The 19,856-nt window shown below is 30.8% G+C and overlaps 1 protein-coding gene across 1 annotated transcript in view; it reads left to right on the forward strand.

Annotated features, from left to right (window-relative positions):
- LOC145323411 (uncharacterized) overlaps positions 1-19,856 on the forward strand; it is a 69,853-nt gene that overhangs the window by 39,600 nt on the left and 10,397 nt on the right. Inside the window, exons 4-5 of the mRNA XM_080165828.1 lie at positions 6,809-6,917; positions 14,979-15,106. Coding sequence (XP_080021954.1) covers positions 6,809-6,917; positions 14,979-15,106 — 237 coding nt within the window. The remainder of the gene's footprint in view (positions 1-6,808; positions 6,918-14,978; positions 15,107-19,856) is intronic.

Below are 19,856 nucleotides of genomic sequence, written 5' to 3' on the forward strand. Positions count from 1 at the left end.
TTTAAGATGATTTTAAATTAAACATTTTAATATATTCAAACTTCTTCAAGTTTTACTACCATACACTCTATTGTTTTTTAAAAATTGGAATTTTATGTATCTTGATAAGAACCTATATTGTATATTATATATTTGGAGATGGTTAATTTAGGAAACATTTGACTGTAGGATCTTTATCTTAATGATAGAAAAAGATGGTACCATTTTTCAACATCTGTATTATGACGGGGTTTAAACAATCCTTTCCTAAAATATTATCCAATATTTAAGAACAAAGAATGCGCATTATTTGATTTGATTCCTTTGTTGGTCTGGTGACAGGGATACAGGGATAGGACAACGGAAGATAAAACAATCTCTTTAACCCCATTAAAATGTACAATATAAAAATTGGGAGAAATAATTCTGATAATCTTTAGGCAGTGTGCACTAAATGTCTTAGAATCAAGGGGATAATCACAAGTTTTATACATTTAAAAACGACTTCTCTAAAAGCCTTTATGAGAAATATCATAAAACTGCCAAAATGAACTTAAAAATCTCGAAAGTTATTTAAAGCTATCCTGAAAAAATATGTCAATAAGCCTCAGAAAAAAAAACTTTAATAGTTTTGACTGGCACAAAAGTAGGAGGCAAGATAAATTTTCTTGGTATGAAACATCTCTGCCTAGTGTAATCCTGGTAGGCTTAGTTGTGCCTAGACGTGGACAGAATCCTGCATACAATATGTTTTCTAATAAGAAGGAGTACATCCATAGCACCTTAGTATAAATAACAAGAAAAAGAACTCCATTTATGTATTGATTTTTGGTGTGGTGTAGCCTAAAACTTTTGATCATTAGAAAACTCTCTTAATAAAAGTGTGTTGTGACGACCGGTACAACCTTATGTGAGATTCAGCAGGCAGACAGAAAGAATTACAGATATCCTATTGCTTTAAAGCATACTATGAATTATTTGTATTACATCTTTTAAAATCTTCTTACACTTAAAGCAAAATTATAGGCAGTTAAATTTTTTTTAAATGCACTTAATAGAAATTCAGGAGTTTTCTTCTACAATGGACAAAAGCAAAAGACAGACAGACAGACAGACAAAGTCAACAAAAGAGTATCTACACTCTTCTCTTTAAACCAGAACACAAACTCAAGACCTTTCATCTATGAGTAAAGAATAGAAATAGAAGAATAGAAGCATATTCTGAACCCTTTTTTCGTCAAATCTAAGAAGGAACATTTCTAGCAGACAAAAGTATTGTTTACTTTCGACTCAAGCTGATGTGGATTCTTAAGAAATTATAGACTCGCTACTCGATAGTGAGGCAAAATTATTTTTGTGAAAAATCATCCAAAAGCACATTAAAAATCTACAAAAATTAAACAAAATCATATGTTAATAACCCTTTAAGATTTTACTTAATTTTTGTAAATTTTTTTATTCGATTTTGGAGGATTTTTCACAAAAATAATTTTGCCTCACCAGCGAGTAGCCAGCCTAACTTTTTTTTAAGAATCCACCTCGTTACTAAGCTTTCAAATTTAAACGAAATTTTTGGGCAATTAATTCTGATTCCGCAAAGCTTTCTACTAAGAAAATATACTGTTTACAGCTGACTTTTATGTATGTATGAAATGAAAAAAAACATGCCTTTGTAGCAAAATGTGTACACAATTTCAACCAATGAGATCCAATGTAAATTCCGATGCGATTCTCCTATTGGCTCAATCAGACATTCCCTCTCTTTCTTAGTACCTTTATTGAGTAAAGCTATATACCCAGGAAACTTAAGGGATAAAAAAATTAAGCAAAATATTAACAAAACACATTTTAATCCCTCTGCAAATTAAAATTATTGTTTGAAATGTTTTAGCATTGCTATTTTGAAGCAACCAATCAAGATTTAATAAAAGTTCCCAAACTTTGTAAGCCAACAAAGTCTTTGGGTACTAGTTTAATTTTCCACCCAATGTCCCATTCTTTCCTGAAAGCTATCACGCATACATAGTTATATATTCAAATGCAAGCAAGGGCAGGAGCGCTGAAGGTAGGGGGAATTAATATAGCAGATCTAGATATCCACTCAGTATATTTGACTAGTAAGAACACGATGTAGGAACAAAAATATTGGTTAAAAAGTGTTCATATTTGGTCCAAAAAAGGACAGCTATCTTTTTTTATTATATTCACATCTATAAGTCAGCTCTGAATAGATAAATTTCATAGGATGGTTTTAAAAGTTTATATTCTGTTCATCTGCTATAAATTCCTCCTTAAGTTGGACGGATTGTCTGACAGCCTATCTTGGATTATAAATCTATTTGCAGGATTATGCAGTGCCATAAGTGCACCAGCAGCAGGCCTTGCGGTGGTTCTACCTGCAGATAGGATAAAACATATCAATCATTTTCCTGGATTTGTTTAATTGACTCCTAGCCATGATATGGGAGTGTATGTTTACATAGATGTGGACAACTTTTCCTCAAGAGATTATTGCTAAACTTTTCAAACAAAAAATGTACTCATCAAAAATATGCATTCTTATGTTTCATTTCTGTCAGGGTTTAGCAGCCGCAGTCAAAGTACATAATAGCTATGTAGGTTGACATATAAATGAAGAATAAAAATAGCTTGAAACCATCTTGGTACCTATGTTATGCTTCCCTAAAATTGAGAACTCCTTTATATTGTAAGTGAGAACTAAATGAATAAACAAACAAAAAACTTACTACTTTATTTCAAGAACAAGCGGCATCTAGTGGCACTTTAAATGTTTGTTCTTTCAAATATCTATTTTTAGAAGAAAAAAATTGTCTATGTAGCGTTCAAGTCTCTACGAGAAAGTGAGACTATTTTCAAAATGTTTCGATTTTTTTGTGAGTGATTTCTTCTGGGAGGGTGGTGATACCCTACCCCAAAATATTTATAAACCTTCCCGGGACCTATGAGAAGTTACCCTGTAACGGAGAATACGATTGGTTGAGCGGTTGGCGAGATACTTTGGTACAGACAAACAGACATCCTGTTATCTTAATATAAGGATTACAACATACATAAAAACAAAGCTCAACAAATTTGGATGGGCAATCGAACACTGTCAGGGAGAAATTTAATCACTAGATTAAATTAAAGAAAATCTTAAAACCCTTTTTCAACATAAGAAAAAGAGTTTTGTTTATATAGGAATGTTATTTCCGCAACCGATTCATATCAGGTGGATTAGAACTGGTTATCAGCAAATTATGTCTAGCATCGTTTTATATCCAATTTTCTAGGAATATAAAAATGTACAATCATAATATTGAAATAAGGTTTTAATCTTATAATTGTTCATTTTATATCCGCGGAAAGTTGTTTATAAAACGATGAGAGAAATAACTATTCTAATCATCTCATCCTTTTTTCTCTAGGACAAAAAAAGTCAATCTTTGCCATGGTAGTGATTTAATACATTTATTTTATCCTATTTCTAAAGAAAATGATTTATTTGAAATGTTAACCTTGATAACTTTAACACTTTAAGTTTGTCCATTTTCAACCATTTTTCAATTTCTAGGTCAGACTTATCCTTTTTCAGTTGGGACGATAAAAAAAACATTTTTTCCTATATGGCTTCGAAACCGATTACTATCCGCTGGATCTATACCGGTTCCCATACAAAAAAATAATGTATAATGATATAGAAGTTATACGTAAATTATTTATAGAACAAGGATTTCTTTTTAGTTGATTAACTATAAGTTTTAAGTCGTTAGGACAAGTCTAACATTACTAAATTATTCGTTAACGACGAAGAAACCAACTGAACCTATATATAGAAAAGCTTCACTTTTAAAATTTAATTGGTATTAATTTTACCTGTCCAACCCCATAACATATTATCATGAAATATGAAACCATATCCAAACCAAATCTAAGATAGAAGATATGGTTTCACGCTCCCAACTTTGCATTACCACCCGAGAATTTAGTGCAAAATGACGCTTTTAAAATGTTTCATCAACTCTTGATACTGCAGACTTCTGAAAGAGGTTGGAAAAATGGGTTTCAAGTTCATGATTTATTTTTAGTTTGAAACTCTATATGTTATTACTAGCGGCTACGCCCCTAGAGGCCTCTAAAGGACAAGTAAAATTGTGTCTTTTTAATCCATTTTAAAAACCGCTATTAACTAAAAATATTTGTTTTGCCGATAGATTGTGTTTGTTTTCAGCTGATTGCAAAAATGACCGCAGGGTGGCATTTTTTAATTTTTTTTTATTTTTGTCGATTTCTCTGGGGAGGGTGGTGGTACCCTCCCCCAAGATAGTTATAAACCTTCCCGGGACCTATGAGAAGTTACCCTGTTAAGGAGAACCCGATCGGTTCAGCGGTTAGAGATACGCTTCAGTACAGACACACAGACAGACAAACATCCTTTTACTTTATTATAAGGATGTAGTTTTACAAAAGGATATGGGCGGAGCGGAACAATATTCCAGGTTCAGTGGTAATTTAGGTGCCTTGGTGTTTTACTGTAAAAAAAATTATAATAACTTTATGGTATTAGGACCCGAAAGATTTCCAGATCTATATATTCTTATAATAGAGAAAAATATAATGATACCTCCAAGATACATCTAGCTTGAATAAATGTGATAGTTTTAAAATGTTTCTGAAGAGGGTTGGAAATACCCCTGTCGAAAAAATGCTTATTCTCAAAATATTTATTTAAAAAATGATGAAAAGAATGGACGATACAAATTCAGTTGTTATTACTCTGCTAATTTTGGGAGTTTAAAAAGCCCCTAGAGCCTCGGGGCAAAGCAACTATGAATATAAAATGTAAAATGTATCAGAGTTTTTAATTTAAGATGCATCTTATTCTTAATCATGGACTTTGCATGAATTGTTTTAATACTGGTACAACTAAAAAAATGTTATTCCTGCTCATTCAATAACAAATACTTTTTTTTCATGCTAAAAGGGAATATCAACGAACAGGAGCAAGTGATTCTAAACACCTTCCAGCAATGATTCTAAGTTATATCGATTTTTAAAAAATAATTTCACCATGGTTTTATATGAATAAAACTTTGAAATGTTAGATATTTTGTGACTAATTATCATCAAATGGAGTGCAGTGATCAAATATTGCATATTTTTAAGTTTAAGTTTTGGACAAATCAAAAACAAAAATATATTTCAAAGTAAACATCTTTAAAATACACAAATTTTCGAGGATTTTAGTTTAAAAGACTTTGCTTTAATCTTTTTTTTTCAGATTTTGTAATAAAACTTGGTTTTGTAAACATATTTTAGTGGTAACGAAAGTTTAGATTTTGAAATCTACTATGAATCAAAAGCTAAATTATGTATTTGAAATTTTCAATTCATAGTTTTATTTCCTTTTACTTTGGGATTCAATTTTTTTTTCATACTAGCGGCTTTGCCCCAAGAGGTTTAATCAAACCAATTTTTCGTATTTGGGGGGGGATTTTTTTTTTTTTTTTTGGTGGGGGGGGGGTAGTCGACCTTACTATTTTAATTTTAGTTTTAAAAAGAAAAAAAATTTTGGGTGGGGAGGGGTATTTTTCATTTTTTGGGGAGGTTAGGGGTGTCCCAAACTCAAGAAAATAGTTATTAACCTTCCCGGGACCTATGAGAAGCTACCCTGTAAAGGAGATCCCCAATCGGTTCATCGGTTAGCGAGATACTTTGCTACAAACATACAGACAAACAAACAAACAGACAAAGAGACAGACAGACATCGTTCTACTTTGTATTATAGATTAAACAGATTAAGAGCTAAAAATTCCTATGCAACTTTGTAGTAGACCCAGTGCCTTGATGCCTTCTAAACAGAGATTGCTAGTTCCTTAATTCTCTCTTCATTCATCCCATTGTCTCACATTTCTATAGTTGAATAAGATTAATCAAGTTTAAATATATTCTTGTCAATATGTGTGTGTGTGTTTGAGTGTGTGTGTGTGGTATATGTGTTTGTGAGTGTGTTTCAATTTGGATTAATAAGTTATTCAGAGATAGGTTAATGAATTACAAAATAATAACAATGAATAATCTTATTTAAAAAAACAACCTCCACTTTTATTTGCATACCTTTTTGTGCATGATTTTTTGAAATGGTAATTCCTAGAGTGATTATTTACCATGAAATATGCGAAGTACCTCTATAATCAAGTCTTAAAACGTTGAGACGTTGATATAGCTGTCCGTCTGCATGCTTTTTGAGATTCGCTTTTATACATTTTGTCATCCTTGTATAGTTCAATAGGTTAGGTCATATATTTAATAAAATATGGGTGTGTGCTTTACTTTGAAGGTATACATTGTACTGGTTTAGGTATACACTGTACAGATTAGGTGTAAAGGTGTATAGATAGGTGTAAGTGTGTGTGCTATAAGTTGGTGGAATCTGATACAACTAAATGTATTGTGATCCTTAATTTACTAATTATAATTTATTATTCTTGGATTGTTCATGATTAAAACATAATATATTTTATTTAAAAATTTGAAGCTAATAATAATAGAATGAATATTGTTTAAGGAGGTTGTTTTTAAGGTCAGGGGGGGCTGAATGCTAATCAATTCTTTAAATTAACGTATAAATCCTATTTCAATGATTTACAGTTATTACACTACAGAAATCATCATTTAGTGCTTTTCGCTATTAATCTAAAACGTAAAAACAAATTCGCTTCTCAAACATCATCTTTTAGGTCACTAAAACCATCAACAAATATTTCTCGCAATATCATAATACTATTTTGTTAAATAATAGCTTTTACTAACTAGCCATATTATTCAGGAGAGCACGCGTGGAGCCAAGATTTGAAACAGGATCTATCAACAACACTCTGGTCATTGCCAGAATTGGAGAGAGGATTGATCTCAACTGCAGAATATTCATGATCCAGGTATGGTTCTTTATTATTCTTAAGATGTTCATAAAATTTCTGGCGCTTATATACACAAGGCAGGGGCGTCCAAGCTTTTTTTTTGGGGGGGGGGTAAAAATTTTTGAAGGGGGGGTAATTCGTTTTGGGGGGGGGGGGTAAAATGGCGCGCGAAGCGCGCCGCAAATTTTTTTTACCCCCCCCAAAATTTTTACCCCGGGGGTAAAATTTGCTTGGGGGGGGTAATTACCCCCCCTGAAATCTGTTGGCAGGGGTAAATTTAGTTTACCCCCCCCCAGAATTTACCCCCGGGGTAAAATTTTTTTGGGGGGGGGGTAATTTAAATTGTATTAAATATGTAGTATTAAAAATGCGCGCGAAGCGCGCAAAATTTTTTTTTATTACAGATTTTTTATTTTGGGGGGGGTATTTACCCCCCCAAAATTGCCTCACTGTGAATAAGAGCCATATTGGTTCAGTGATATCCTTCACTACAGACATAAAAGCTTACTACTTTATATAATAAGATTATTTTTATTCTTAATAACGGTGGTTGAAGAAATACCTTTTTTTGTTCTTTTCCAGCCTAGAATATCACATTTCCCTCTAAACTTAACTGTCAAACAGACTTTTTGAATTATAGATTAAATTTTCTACTAAAAAGTAAGCAAACATGCAGTACAAATAATAATATTTGATAATGTAAGGAAAACATGGCTAAAGGGATTTAAACTTTTAATCCTCTAATAATTATATATATATAATATATATTATATATATATAATTATTATTCTTATTTCTGAAGGGGCTATGTTCCTTATTAATATCTTGGGGATAACTATAACACTAACCAAAACATTGTTTAAAATACATTTGTTTGATTGTCTTTTTGCTTCTGGTAATAAGTTCAGCCAAGACATTTACTAATATTACTTCTAATCTTATCTTTTATGAAAGATTTGTTTCTTTCTGAGTGTTTAATTTCTCTAAGAAAAATGATCTACACCATTGAAATAAAGAAAATAAATGATTAATACAAAGTAATAAAGAAACTAGATAGGTCAGTAGTTAGCGAGATTTTAGTGACCAAACAGTTAGATTTACGCAATGACATATATTCTACCTACATCTTAATTCACATCTATAATACAAAGTAGCTTGATGTCTGTCCGTCTGTCCGTCTGTCTGTCCGTCTGTCTGTCCCTTAAGATCTCGGTAACCACTGAACCGATTGGATTCTACTCTTCAGGGTATATACCTATTGGTCCTGCGGTGGTTTTAAGCTATTTTCTTGGGGGGTGGGACACCCCATACCCCCCCAAAAACAAAAAAATCCCCACCCATTATTTTTTTTTTTTTTTTTACAAATTTTACGAATTTTATGAATTTTACGAATTTTACGAATTTTACGAATTTTACGAATTTTACAAATTTTACGAATTTTACGAAATTTACGAATTTTACGAATTTTGTGAATTTAATCGCAAAATGTTTTCCTGCTGGGTAGGTGCGAAAATTTGTGATCTGTTCTGCTGGGTAAGTAATAGAAGATGTAATTATACCTCTTGGGGCAAAGTATATATATAAAGGGTGTGCAAAAAAATGCGGACATTTTTAAAATTTAGATTGCGCGGCTTGTGTTAATAGTAGAAAAACGTTATGCATAACATTAGAACCGCTATGAAGTCTATTTTTTGGAAATATTAAAACGATTCTTGTGTTACTTATGGTTTAGGAGCAAAGGGGTAAAATGTTACAACTGCCTTAAAACTTGACTTGCGAGTAAATCATTAAAAATTAAAGTATATAAAAAAAATATGTACCTTTTTAAAATTTAAATTGCGCGGCTTGTGTTAATAGTAGAACAACGTTATGCATACCATTAGAACTGCTATGAAGTCTATTTTATGGAAATGTAAGAACCATTACTGTGCTACTTATTATAGTTTAGGAGCTACGTAGTAAAATGTCCCAACTGACTTCAAACTTGACTTGCAAGTAAATCATTAAAGATAAAAAAGTGTGTGCAAAAATTCAGACATTTTTAAAATTCAAACTGCTCGGCTTGTGTGAATAGTAGAAAAATGCTATGTATATCGTTAGAACCGTCATAAGCTCTATTTTTGTGCTAATTTTAGTTTAGGAGCTGTATTGATAAATATGAGACAAGTGGAAAAAATTTAATCTTTAATGATTTACTCACAAGTCAAGTTTTAAGTCAGTTGGGACATTCTACCACATAGCTCATAAATTATACGTAGCACAGGAGTCGTTTTTATATTTCCAAAAAGTAGACTTCATAGCGGTTCTAATGTTATGCATAACGTTTTTCTACTATTAACACAAGCCGCGCAATCTAAATTTTAAAAATGTCCGCATTTTTTTTTGCTAAACCTTTATATTTTTTTGGGGGGGAGGGGTACATTAGGAGCGTTGATAACCCCCTTTTTGTGTAGTGCAACAGGTAAAGACACCCAAAGAAATGTAATGAAGAAACTAAGTTTCAACTTACATTTAATACCGTTAAAGTCTAAATCCAATTTAGATGTTCATAAAATTTCTGGCGCTTATACACAAAGTGCCTGTTGAGCAATGGGGCACCTCTGCTGGACCTATACCTACGGGCTAAAGTACCCAATATAACCTATCCTAACATAATCTAAAGTAATGAACAAACAAACAAAAAGCTACACACCCTACCCCTTTATTTTAAAACTAGCAGTTACGGCACTGGAGGTTGTAGGGGGTTAAATTCGATAACACTCCCTAAATTTTTTAATTTTTAGAAATAAAAAGGAAAAAAATATTTATTTTTTGTTTGTGGTGGAGGTCATTTAGGGGGGTGGAGATACTCTCCCCCTAAATAGTTACAAACCTTCCCTGGACATATAAGAAGCCTCACTGTAAATAAGAGCCATATTGGTTCAGTGAGATCCTTCGCTATATACAGACAAGCTTACTACTTTATATAATAGGATTATTTTTTTTTTCTTAATAACAGTGGTTGAAGAAATACCCTCATTTTGTTCTTTTCCAGCCTAAAATATCACATTTCTCTCTAAACTTAACTGTCAAACAGACTTTTTGAATTATAGACCAGCTTCCCTACTAAAAAGTAAGCATACATGTAGTACAAATAATAATATTTGATAATGTAAGGAAAACATGGCTAAAGGGATTTAAACTTTTAATTCTGTAACAATAAGGGCATATTATTATTATTTCTGAAGGGGCTATGTTCCTTATTAATATCTTGGGGATAACTATAACACTAACCAAAACATTGTTTAAAATACATTTGTTTGATTGTCTTTTTGCTTTTGGTAATAAGTTCAGCCAAGACATTTACTAATATTACTTCTAATCTTATCTTTTATGAAAGATTTGTTTCTTTCTGAGTGTTTAATTTCTCTAAGAACAAGGATGACAACATCCATAAAAGCAAAGCATTGAAACGGTAGGACAAACGGACATTAACATTTGTTTAGTGTCTAAACTGAATAATCAGAATATAAAAGTATAAGAGTCAAAGCAAAATTGTTAGTAAATTTGTTGAAAAACTGCTTGATACAGGATAATGTTTATGGACATACTTACATTTTTAGGACTTGATTATAGAGTTGCTTCGCTTATAGTATTGTTCTTTGTTGTCCCAGGAATCAATATACTAAAAATCAGATCAAAAGGATTCTTAGATCCATAAAAATTTGTTGTTAAAAAAGTAGAAAAATCAACATGTTTAAAATGGACGTACAGACATTCTGGTAATGCTTTCTACGCTTTCTAAATCGTACCTAACTACTACAGGAATCATCATGCAAAGTTTGAAATCGATAGGACAATTTTAACATGCCTAAATGAACGAATAAAAGCTATCTATCTCGGACGGACGGACGTATGGACCGACCCTAATTATAGAAAAGCTTCGCTTTTAAAAATGACCTACACCATTGAAATAAACAAAATAAATGACTAATACGAAGTAATAAAGAAACTAGATAGGCCAGTAGTTAGCGAGATTTTAGTGACCGAACAGTCAGATGGACGCAAAGAAAGACATATATTCTACCTACATCTTAATTCACATATATATATATATATATACAGCATGACCCTCAAAAAAGTATTTTTAAGCATCTGCAGCCCTTATTTCTCAATGAATTATTAAAAAATGCATATGTCCTTGTTCTCTATAGTATTCCACGTAAGTAGATATAAAAATATTTTTTTTACCTCCATTAACACCGGAGATTTTTAGTGCTAAAGTTTTGAAAAAGTGACTGAGAAAAAGTAACTTTTAACATGATACGACTTTTTTAGCAAAATTAAGCTAGAAATCCTTTTATTTTTGTTACTAGCAGAAACTTTATACAAAAATGAAATAAAAAATTTAGTTTTTGAGTAAAAAGCATTTTTTTACACATATTTTTTGAGTCTTTTTAGTTTAATGATATTTTGAAAAACTTACTTATTAGGCAAAATTGTTTAAGATTAAAAAACCAAATAAATCTCTATGAATATAGCAGGAAAATTGTTTTTGTTTCACAATCCTAACTTTAATAACAAAAAAGTTATAAAGAAAATAAAAATAAAACATAATGATTTTTTAGTCTAAAAAGCTTAATTTACCCCTTATTAAATAATTGAGATGTCAGAAAAGTAGGCGGAGCAACTGTCATAATTAATCCTTTTCTATAAATAAGGTAAATAAATAACCTAAAATTTGCAAATAATCAATTCATTCAGTAGTATTTTTTGCCATTAAAAATTTATATTTTTTGGTGGAATAAAAAAGAAATATTTAGTTAACTTGTTTTTCTTTGTGTCTCATTATTCAATTGCCAGAAAAACATAATATAACCATCCAAAAAATAAGAAAAACAAAAAAAAATTCTTTTTCTCAGTCACTTTTTCAAAACTTTAGCTCTAAAAATCTCCGGTGTTAATGGAGGTAAAAAAAATATTTTTATATCTACTCACGTGGAATACTATGGAGAACAAGGACATATGCATTTTTTAATAATTCATTGAGAAATAAGGGCTGCAGATGCTTAAAAATACTTTTTTGAGGGTCATGCTGTATATATATATATATATATTATTTTTTTAAGGGGGGGGGTGGATTAGGGGCGTTGATAACCCCCTTTTTGTGTAGTGGAACAGGTAAAGACATGGAAAGTAATGTACTGAAGAAACTAAGTTTCAACTTACATTTAATACCATTAAAGTCTTATAAAATTCAATTTGGTTCTCCTTTACAGTAAAGCTTCTCATAGGAACAGGGGGGGGGGTTATCTTTTTTAATAGAGGGTACCACCACCCTTAGAAAAGAAATTGCCCCCCTCCCCCCAAAAAAAATGGTTTCACTTTTCTTTTAAGAAGTGCAATAAAAAGTGTAAGCTCAATTTCCTTAATTGCTCCTAGAGAACAATTTGGTTCTCCAACTAAATTTTTAGCCAAAGAATGAGAAAACAGTCAAATGACCCCTCCCTATAGCAGACAATTATTCATTTTGACTCTTAAAATAACATAGACTTAAAATAAAAACAAGGATGACAACATCCATAAAAGCGAAGCTCTGAAACGATATGACAGACGAACATTAACTTTTGTAAAGTGTCAGAACTGAATATACAAAATATAAATATAAAGGTTTGACAAAATTATACGTAAATTTGTTGCAAAACTTTTAAAATACAGAATATTGTTTAAGGACTTACTGGCATTTTAAGGACTTGATTATAGAGATGCTTCGCTTATAATATTGTACCTTATTTTATTAGGAATCAGTAATCCAAAAATCAGACCAATCGGATAATTTTATCACATAAAATTTAATGTTAAAAAAAGTAAAAAATCAACATGTTTAAAATGGACGTTCGGACATTCTGGTAACGATTATAGAGTTGTTTCGCTTTCTGAATCGTACCTAACTACTACTGGAATCATCATGCAAAGTTTTAAATCGATAGGACAATTCTAACATTTCTAAATTAATGAAAAAAGGTATCCGCTACGGACGTAAGGACGGACGGACAGAGAGGACGGGCGGACCTATCCTAGATATAGAAAAGTTTCGCTTTAAAAAAAATATATATAAATATGAATCTTCTATTTTGTCACTCTTTTGAAGTTGAGTAGGTAGGAGAAAGTGTATTTCAAAATTATGTAACAGTAAAAGTGTAATACTGGATAAATGTGAAGTAGACCGGGTCAAATTTTTAAATTTGAAGCTTGTTCGTTTGCACGTTGATAACGATTGTAAATTTAGGCAAATTAAACCTTTAAATATTTTTACCCTTATCTCGTAAGGGAGGGATTCTCCTTCGATTGAAGTGATCATCTATTGAATCCAGAACATCATACGCGTGTAATGGGATGCTATTTTTGAACTGAGATTCTTAAGATAATTAGGTATATAATGTTGAATGAAAAAAATAAAACTGTGAACTTTTGAACAGGGCTAAAGTAAAGAATAAATGGACTTTAATTTTGTAGTAACAATGGATAAATGGCCATCGCCAGCGAGGGAGAATAGAATTTTTTTTTTAGAAATAAAAAAATTTAAACCAACTATGCACAGGGTACAGAAAGATCTCTAAAAGTGCAGACATGTTTAGTCAATTGTGACTAAGGAAGCTTTGTAATGGTTCTGCCAGGTTTAAAACTTTTTACAAGAGAAAAGTATAAAAACGTTTACTTTAGGGGAAAAATTGATATAAAAGGAGAGACATAAACACAGGGGTAAAATTTGTGAATTTTCTTTTTTTTATTGAAATCTTGGTCCAATGATGTACATTGTACACAACACTAAAGATGGTCAGCTGAATTTAAGTTGCCGATTGTGTACATACTTTTCTCATCCTATTTATATTTACTATTAACTAAAAAAGCTCAAACTTTCAAAAAAATTCAAAGTTGAAAAATTCAAATTTCAAATGTATAATGTATAAATTGTTTATTCATTATATCGCTTTTCCCTTTGACCGGAGAAGCTGAAAATATATTTTGTAATTGCATTTGGGTATCTGCTGTGCAACTTCGAAAATTAGGGAAGAAATAGGCAATCAATTTTCAGTTGATCCTAAAGATTGGGTGACAGAATTTATTTTGAAAAATTGATAACATTGACAATTTCTCATCTTTTCCTCAACAAAAAGAATTGTTCAAGGAATTTTATTTATCTTTTTAGAAAGTAAGGTAGTTTATCAACTTTGTATATTTTTTTTGCCTAGTTGGTTTTTGTTTTATTTTCTCTTTTAAAAAGAATCATTTTTGAGGAGTGTGGAATTTATTCTTAAAATAAGTAAAGGTTAAAACCAGTGCAAAACTTACCTTGAATTTGGAAACCATTTAGTTTAGAAATTTAGTGAAGGACAGAGTTTACCTGTACTTAGAATAATAAAAAACCATTAATTTACTTGTAACAAGCTGATAATTTTACAGACTACCCTTTTATATCTCGAATTAAAAAGTATCAAAAGAGGTGGGAATTAGATTTTATTGTTAAATTTCGGTATTATGCGGTTAATCTTTATTCAGGAATCAGCAGTATCCTGGGCGGTTGAAAGAGTTTAATAGATAATAGAATAAGAAGCAAACATTTATCTAACAGTTGGTAATATGACAGTTTATCAATATTAGGGACTCAATATTATCCTAGGCGGTGGAAAAAGGAGCAACCATTAATTTGTTAACAGTTGGAAATATGACAGTTTATCTACATATATTAGGTATTAAACAGTATCCTGGGCGGTTGCAAGAGGAGCAACCATTGATTTGTTGACAGTTGTAAATATGACAGTTTATTTATATTAAGGACTCAAGAGTATAATAGATGATGAAATAAGAAGCAAACAATGATTTAAAAGTAGGAAATATGACAGTATAATTATATCTATTATTTAGGACTCTACTGTATCCTGGGCAGTGGAAAGAGGAGCAACCATTGATTTGTTGACAGTTGTAAATGTGACAGTTTATTTATATTAAGGACTCGAGAGTATAATAGATTATGGAATAAGAAGCAAACAATGATTTAATAGTTGGAAATATGACAGTATAATTATATTTATTATTTAGGACTCTACTGTATCCTGGGCGGTGGAAAGAGGAGCAACCATTGATTTGTTGACAGTTGGAAATACGACATTCACAGGAGACATCAGATATTCTATCAATATGGAGGATCCACATGATTGGGCACTCAGGTAAGGAAAAATCAGCACAACAACTCTATAACTAAGGTGTGTCTGTCCAACCTTTTGTTAGTAGTAAATGAGTAGAATTGTAAAAGGGGGAGGTATATTTTCATCAATATTTTTGTCTATAGTTCTTTTCAATAAGGAATACACATATTTAGTGAATTTATCGTTCTACTACTATTTTTAAGCCTTTAAACTCACACCTTTACGGAATTTTAGTACAACCTACCTCCTCCTTTATCAATAAAACGTATTGACTATTAATATCAAACGCTAATTTTAAGTCTAACTGCTTTAAATATAAAAATATTTTTAAACATACAATGATAAATTTTAACAGAATATCTGTAATTCAAAGTAGATCCTGGTCTGTCTATCTGTCAGTCTAAAGCAAAGCCTCATAAGGCTAGGGGTAAAGAATTCTTTTAGTACTCTAGAATTGAAGTGTTAAGAAAAATATTAGCATAAGTATCCAAATTTTAAAAAATATAAGAAGTGTTTAAGATTAATTTCAAAATTGAATCCAAATAAGAAATAAGTGCTTTTCACTTTTTTGACTTATTTTTTTAATAAGTGGGGATTAATGGAGATGTTTTTTTTCCTTCTCTGTGTTGACTATAATTCATGATTATAACTTGTATAAGAAATGAGACAAAATATAATTAATAAGTAAAGTAGCAGTATATAAAGTTTTCATTATGAAATGAAACTTTATTCAGTTACAAGTTTGTTTGAAACCTAGCTACTCAATAATATAATTTCAAATTAGGCATAAAAAAAGAATAATATCCTGATTTACAAAATATTTTTACTTATGTCCATAGCAATAAATAACAACAAAAAAATTGATTTGACAGTCTGCCAGTTAAAATTGTTCATTATGTATACGCAATGGGGGACCATGAACACTCCCTTCAAAATAGTTATAAACCTGCCCTAGACCTATGAAGGGCGTTGTGTAAAGGAAAATCATATTGATTTAGTGGTTAGCGAGATACTTCTCTTCACACAAAAATAGACATTATATTATATGTTACATAGATTGTTTTCTTGTCATAAATATGAAGGTTCTTGCCTAAAATGTATATTACGTACTTCGAATTTTATGTCTAGAGTTTTTAAAAGCGAAGCTTTTCTATAATTAGGGTCGGTCCGTCCGTACGTCCGTCCGACCGTACGTCCGTCCGTAACGGATAGCTTTTTTCGCTAATTTAGGCATGTTAGAATTGTCCTATTGATTTCAAACTTTGCATGGTGATTCCTGTAGTAGTTAGGTACGATTTAGAAAGCGTAGCAACTCTATAATCATTACCAGAATGTCCGTACGTCCATTTTAAACATGTTGATTTTTTTACTTTTTTAACAACAAATTTTTATGTGATCTAATAATCCGATTGATCTGATTTTTGGTATACTGATTTCTGGGACAACAAAGTACAATATTTTAAGCAAAGCAACTCTATAATCAAGTTCTAAAAATGTAAGTATGTCCAAAACATTATCCTGTATCAAGCAGTTTTTCAACAATTTTACTTACAATTTTGCTTCGACATTTATACATTTATATTCTGATTATTCAGTTCTGACACTATACAAGTGTTAGTGTCCGTTTTTCCTACCGTTTCAGTGCTTCGCTTTTATGGATGTTGTCATCCTTTTTCCAATATCAATAACATTGATTTTAATTTTCCTCCAATATATATGTCAATTTTGAAAAAAAAAATTTAAAATTTTATGGTAATGAAAACTCTTATTACATGGGTAAATCAAGATATTTTTTAAAAGATTGGGACTAAAGAAATAGACAATAAATTTATTGAAACCCTCAATCATTATGAACAACATTGTCCTATGATTTTTAAGTTTGTACCAACGAATAAAGTTTTGATAAAGTTCCCACTGTGTTTCATAACAGTTAAAAGCATGTGTTTATAAAACTTTGGGTACTATTATAATTTACAGTCCAATGTTACCTCCCTTCTTTCAAAATAATGATAAATTTTTAATGGCAGAAAAGTAAATAGTAAAATTTTTTTGGAGGCAATATGTTTTTCTTGTTAGAAATCTATAAGATACACATAACGCTATCAGTTTTTAAGTTTTTACAATAACAGCAAAAAGAAGCTTAACTGGTACAATGAAGAAAGTATCAGAATCAAAATTTTTAGGAAATTGTAAATAAGTTTTATTTGTAAAGAAATTCTGGTCTAGACAACAAATTATCTGACTATTTCTCTTGTTTCGTGACAATTACTCCTAAAATCTTTTTATTTCATTTTTGAAGCATTGTGTAAATAAAAAAATATAAGTAAATAGGTTAAATTTTACAACTACCTGGCCTTAGAGGTGGAGACCTCTTTCGTCTGCTAGCAAATTACTTTCTGTTCTTTTGTAGTGACTCGGCTGTGTTTATATTTCGGACGCTTTTGGCTGACTTCAAAAACAGTTACAAATGCTAAGGCTTTAGGTTCTGGATCTATCCACGCAGCTTGAAACACTTTGAGTGTTAAAATTGCAGTGTAATTGTCATTCGCCCGATACACAACCAACTCTTTGACTGCACCGCCTTTGTCTAAAAGTCCTAACTGTGCCTGATTATGGGCCAATGCATTCTCCCTCCTATTTACTATTGATATCACGCGCCTGACATAGCAGATTTAGGTACCATTTATAACGTTTTTAACATGACCGTACAGCCCCCCCCCCCCCACAGACAGCAAGCCGATGCGCTACTAATTTCACTAATTTCGCCGCGAGTTTGAAAATCTCGTAATTATCTTTTCATAAAAATTGAGCTTTGATGCTATTGAACGCAATCGTTCTTGTTTTTCTTATTCTTATTCCTCTTTCTGAAATGGTCACTCTCTATATAAATAAAATATTGATTTGATAAAAAACTTTCAATGTTTTATATAAAAGTTGACATTGTATCTAGAAGTTAAATTTTGTGCTGTTATTATATCGACATAATATAAGTATCACAAGTAATATGATGTTTTATGGTTTATATAAGTATCTAACAATGAATTTTTTTTATTAATTTCTTAATTATGTTATATACAGTAACTAGCGGTTGTGCCCTTGCATCTAGGGGCTTTGTATTCGAAGGGATAGGAAAGGGGAGAAAATTTGGCTAAAACCATCCAACAAGTGAATCTTTTAAAAAATAGCCAAAAACACCCAAAGGTCTATGTGAAGCTTCTCTAAAATGGAGAACCCAATCAGTTCAGTAGTTTTGAGACCTTTAGCTTCAGATAAAACATCTTACTACATTATATTATATTTTATTATGTATATAAACACAAGTAATTTTTTTAACATTTTATTTATGGAAGACAATTGTTTCACTATTAAATAGATCATCAGTTCTAATTAAGATGTAATGAATAAGATAGGATAAAGATCTCAGAAACGGCTGTTATATCATGTTCTAAGCCATCTTTCTTACTTCTTTTATCTTTTCTTCCCACGTCCCTGAAGGTTAAAGGAGAAGCAACTCATTGTAATGGATGTAGAATATACGTGGATATTATGACAGGGGAAAATTTTCGTCAATTTAGATTGCTTTTCCTCTGTCATTAGTTCATCCAGAGGTAGGGGAGAAGATAGGAAAAGGAAGGGGAAGGAGTAAATCGTTAATTTAACCCGCTGTGTGTTTCACTTTATTAGAGAACATAAAAATATGGTGTAAGATCCAAATGATAATAAATCCATTCTTATTGTTTACATAAACAATTACAATTTGTGTCAACTCAAAGTTTCTTTGTCTAACATATTAAACCTTGAAATTCACATACTTTTCACAGTACAAAAGGCTAAAAATGTACTATATGATACATAAAATCTCAGAAACTATTATTTTGTTCAGAGACTTATCATCTAAGTCTTGAGAAGAGTCATCCTACACTAGTAACATTGAAATTATCAAATAGAAAATAATTTACAATCTTGTGTATTTAAAGTAGTGAGTTGTGTGTTAAACGGTTGGGTTGATTGCATCACATAGATTGATTAGGGGAAGCTTAGTAATGGTTCTCTTTAGGTTGTTAGCCATGGTTATGATGGGGGGGGGGGGGGTTATGAGTGACTTTTTATATTAGAGAAATGAAATTAAGATACAAATTTTTACACTTTCGTCTAAAAATGTTATTGAAATACAATATGTAAAAAAAACTACCCTTACACTGAGACACTAAAGGCTAAGTCACTTACGTTAATAAAGTCTTGTTGAAAAATATAGACATTTAATTTTATAATTCATGTTTTCCAGATATTCTTATCATAATATTTTAAACTGTTATCTGAAAAGTTATAACCCTTCCTCTAAAAAAAAAGGAAAAACTACTGACATATAAAAGTTTTATCTGGCTAAGTATTCAAATGTTCTGCTTTTCCTAGCTTCTAAATGCACATTGGCCCAAAACAGACAAAAAACATGAATTTTTTAAGAAAAAATTAAGGTTATGTAAAAAATCTCTTTTTTTAAAGTTAGTGAAACATTTACTAAAAATGTTTGAGCATTTTTTTTATTCCTTAAAATTTTTAATTAGACCTTGTGTATTTCTGTATTGTTATATAAGTTTAATCATGGAACCTAAAAAATAGAAAATTGTGTAATACAATTAAAGAGGTATACCATTCATCGTAAGTTTATCTATATAGGTATCTCTGATTTTTTTGTTTGATTCATTGCTATAAAATATTCAAATTGGTTACAGATTTCTTTTTGTAATTTTCAAAACCTAACTTTATAGAT

Source organism: Acartia tonsa, chromosome 6 (genome assembly GCF_053477335.1).
Source record: "Acartia tonsa isolate MP-2025a chromosome 6, ASM5347733v1, whole genome shotgun sequence".
NCBI classification, from domain to species: domain Eukaryota; kingdom Metazoa; phylum Arthropoda; class Copepoda; order Calanoida; family Acartiidae; genus Acartia; species Acartia tonsa.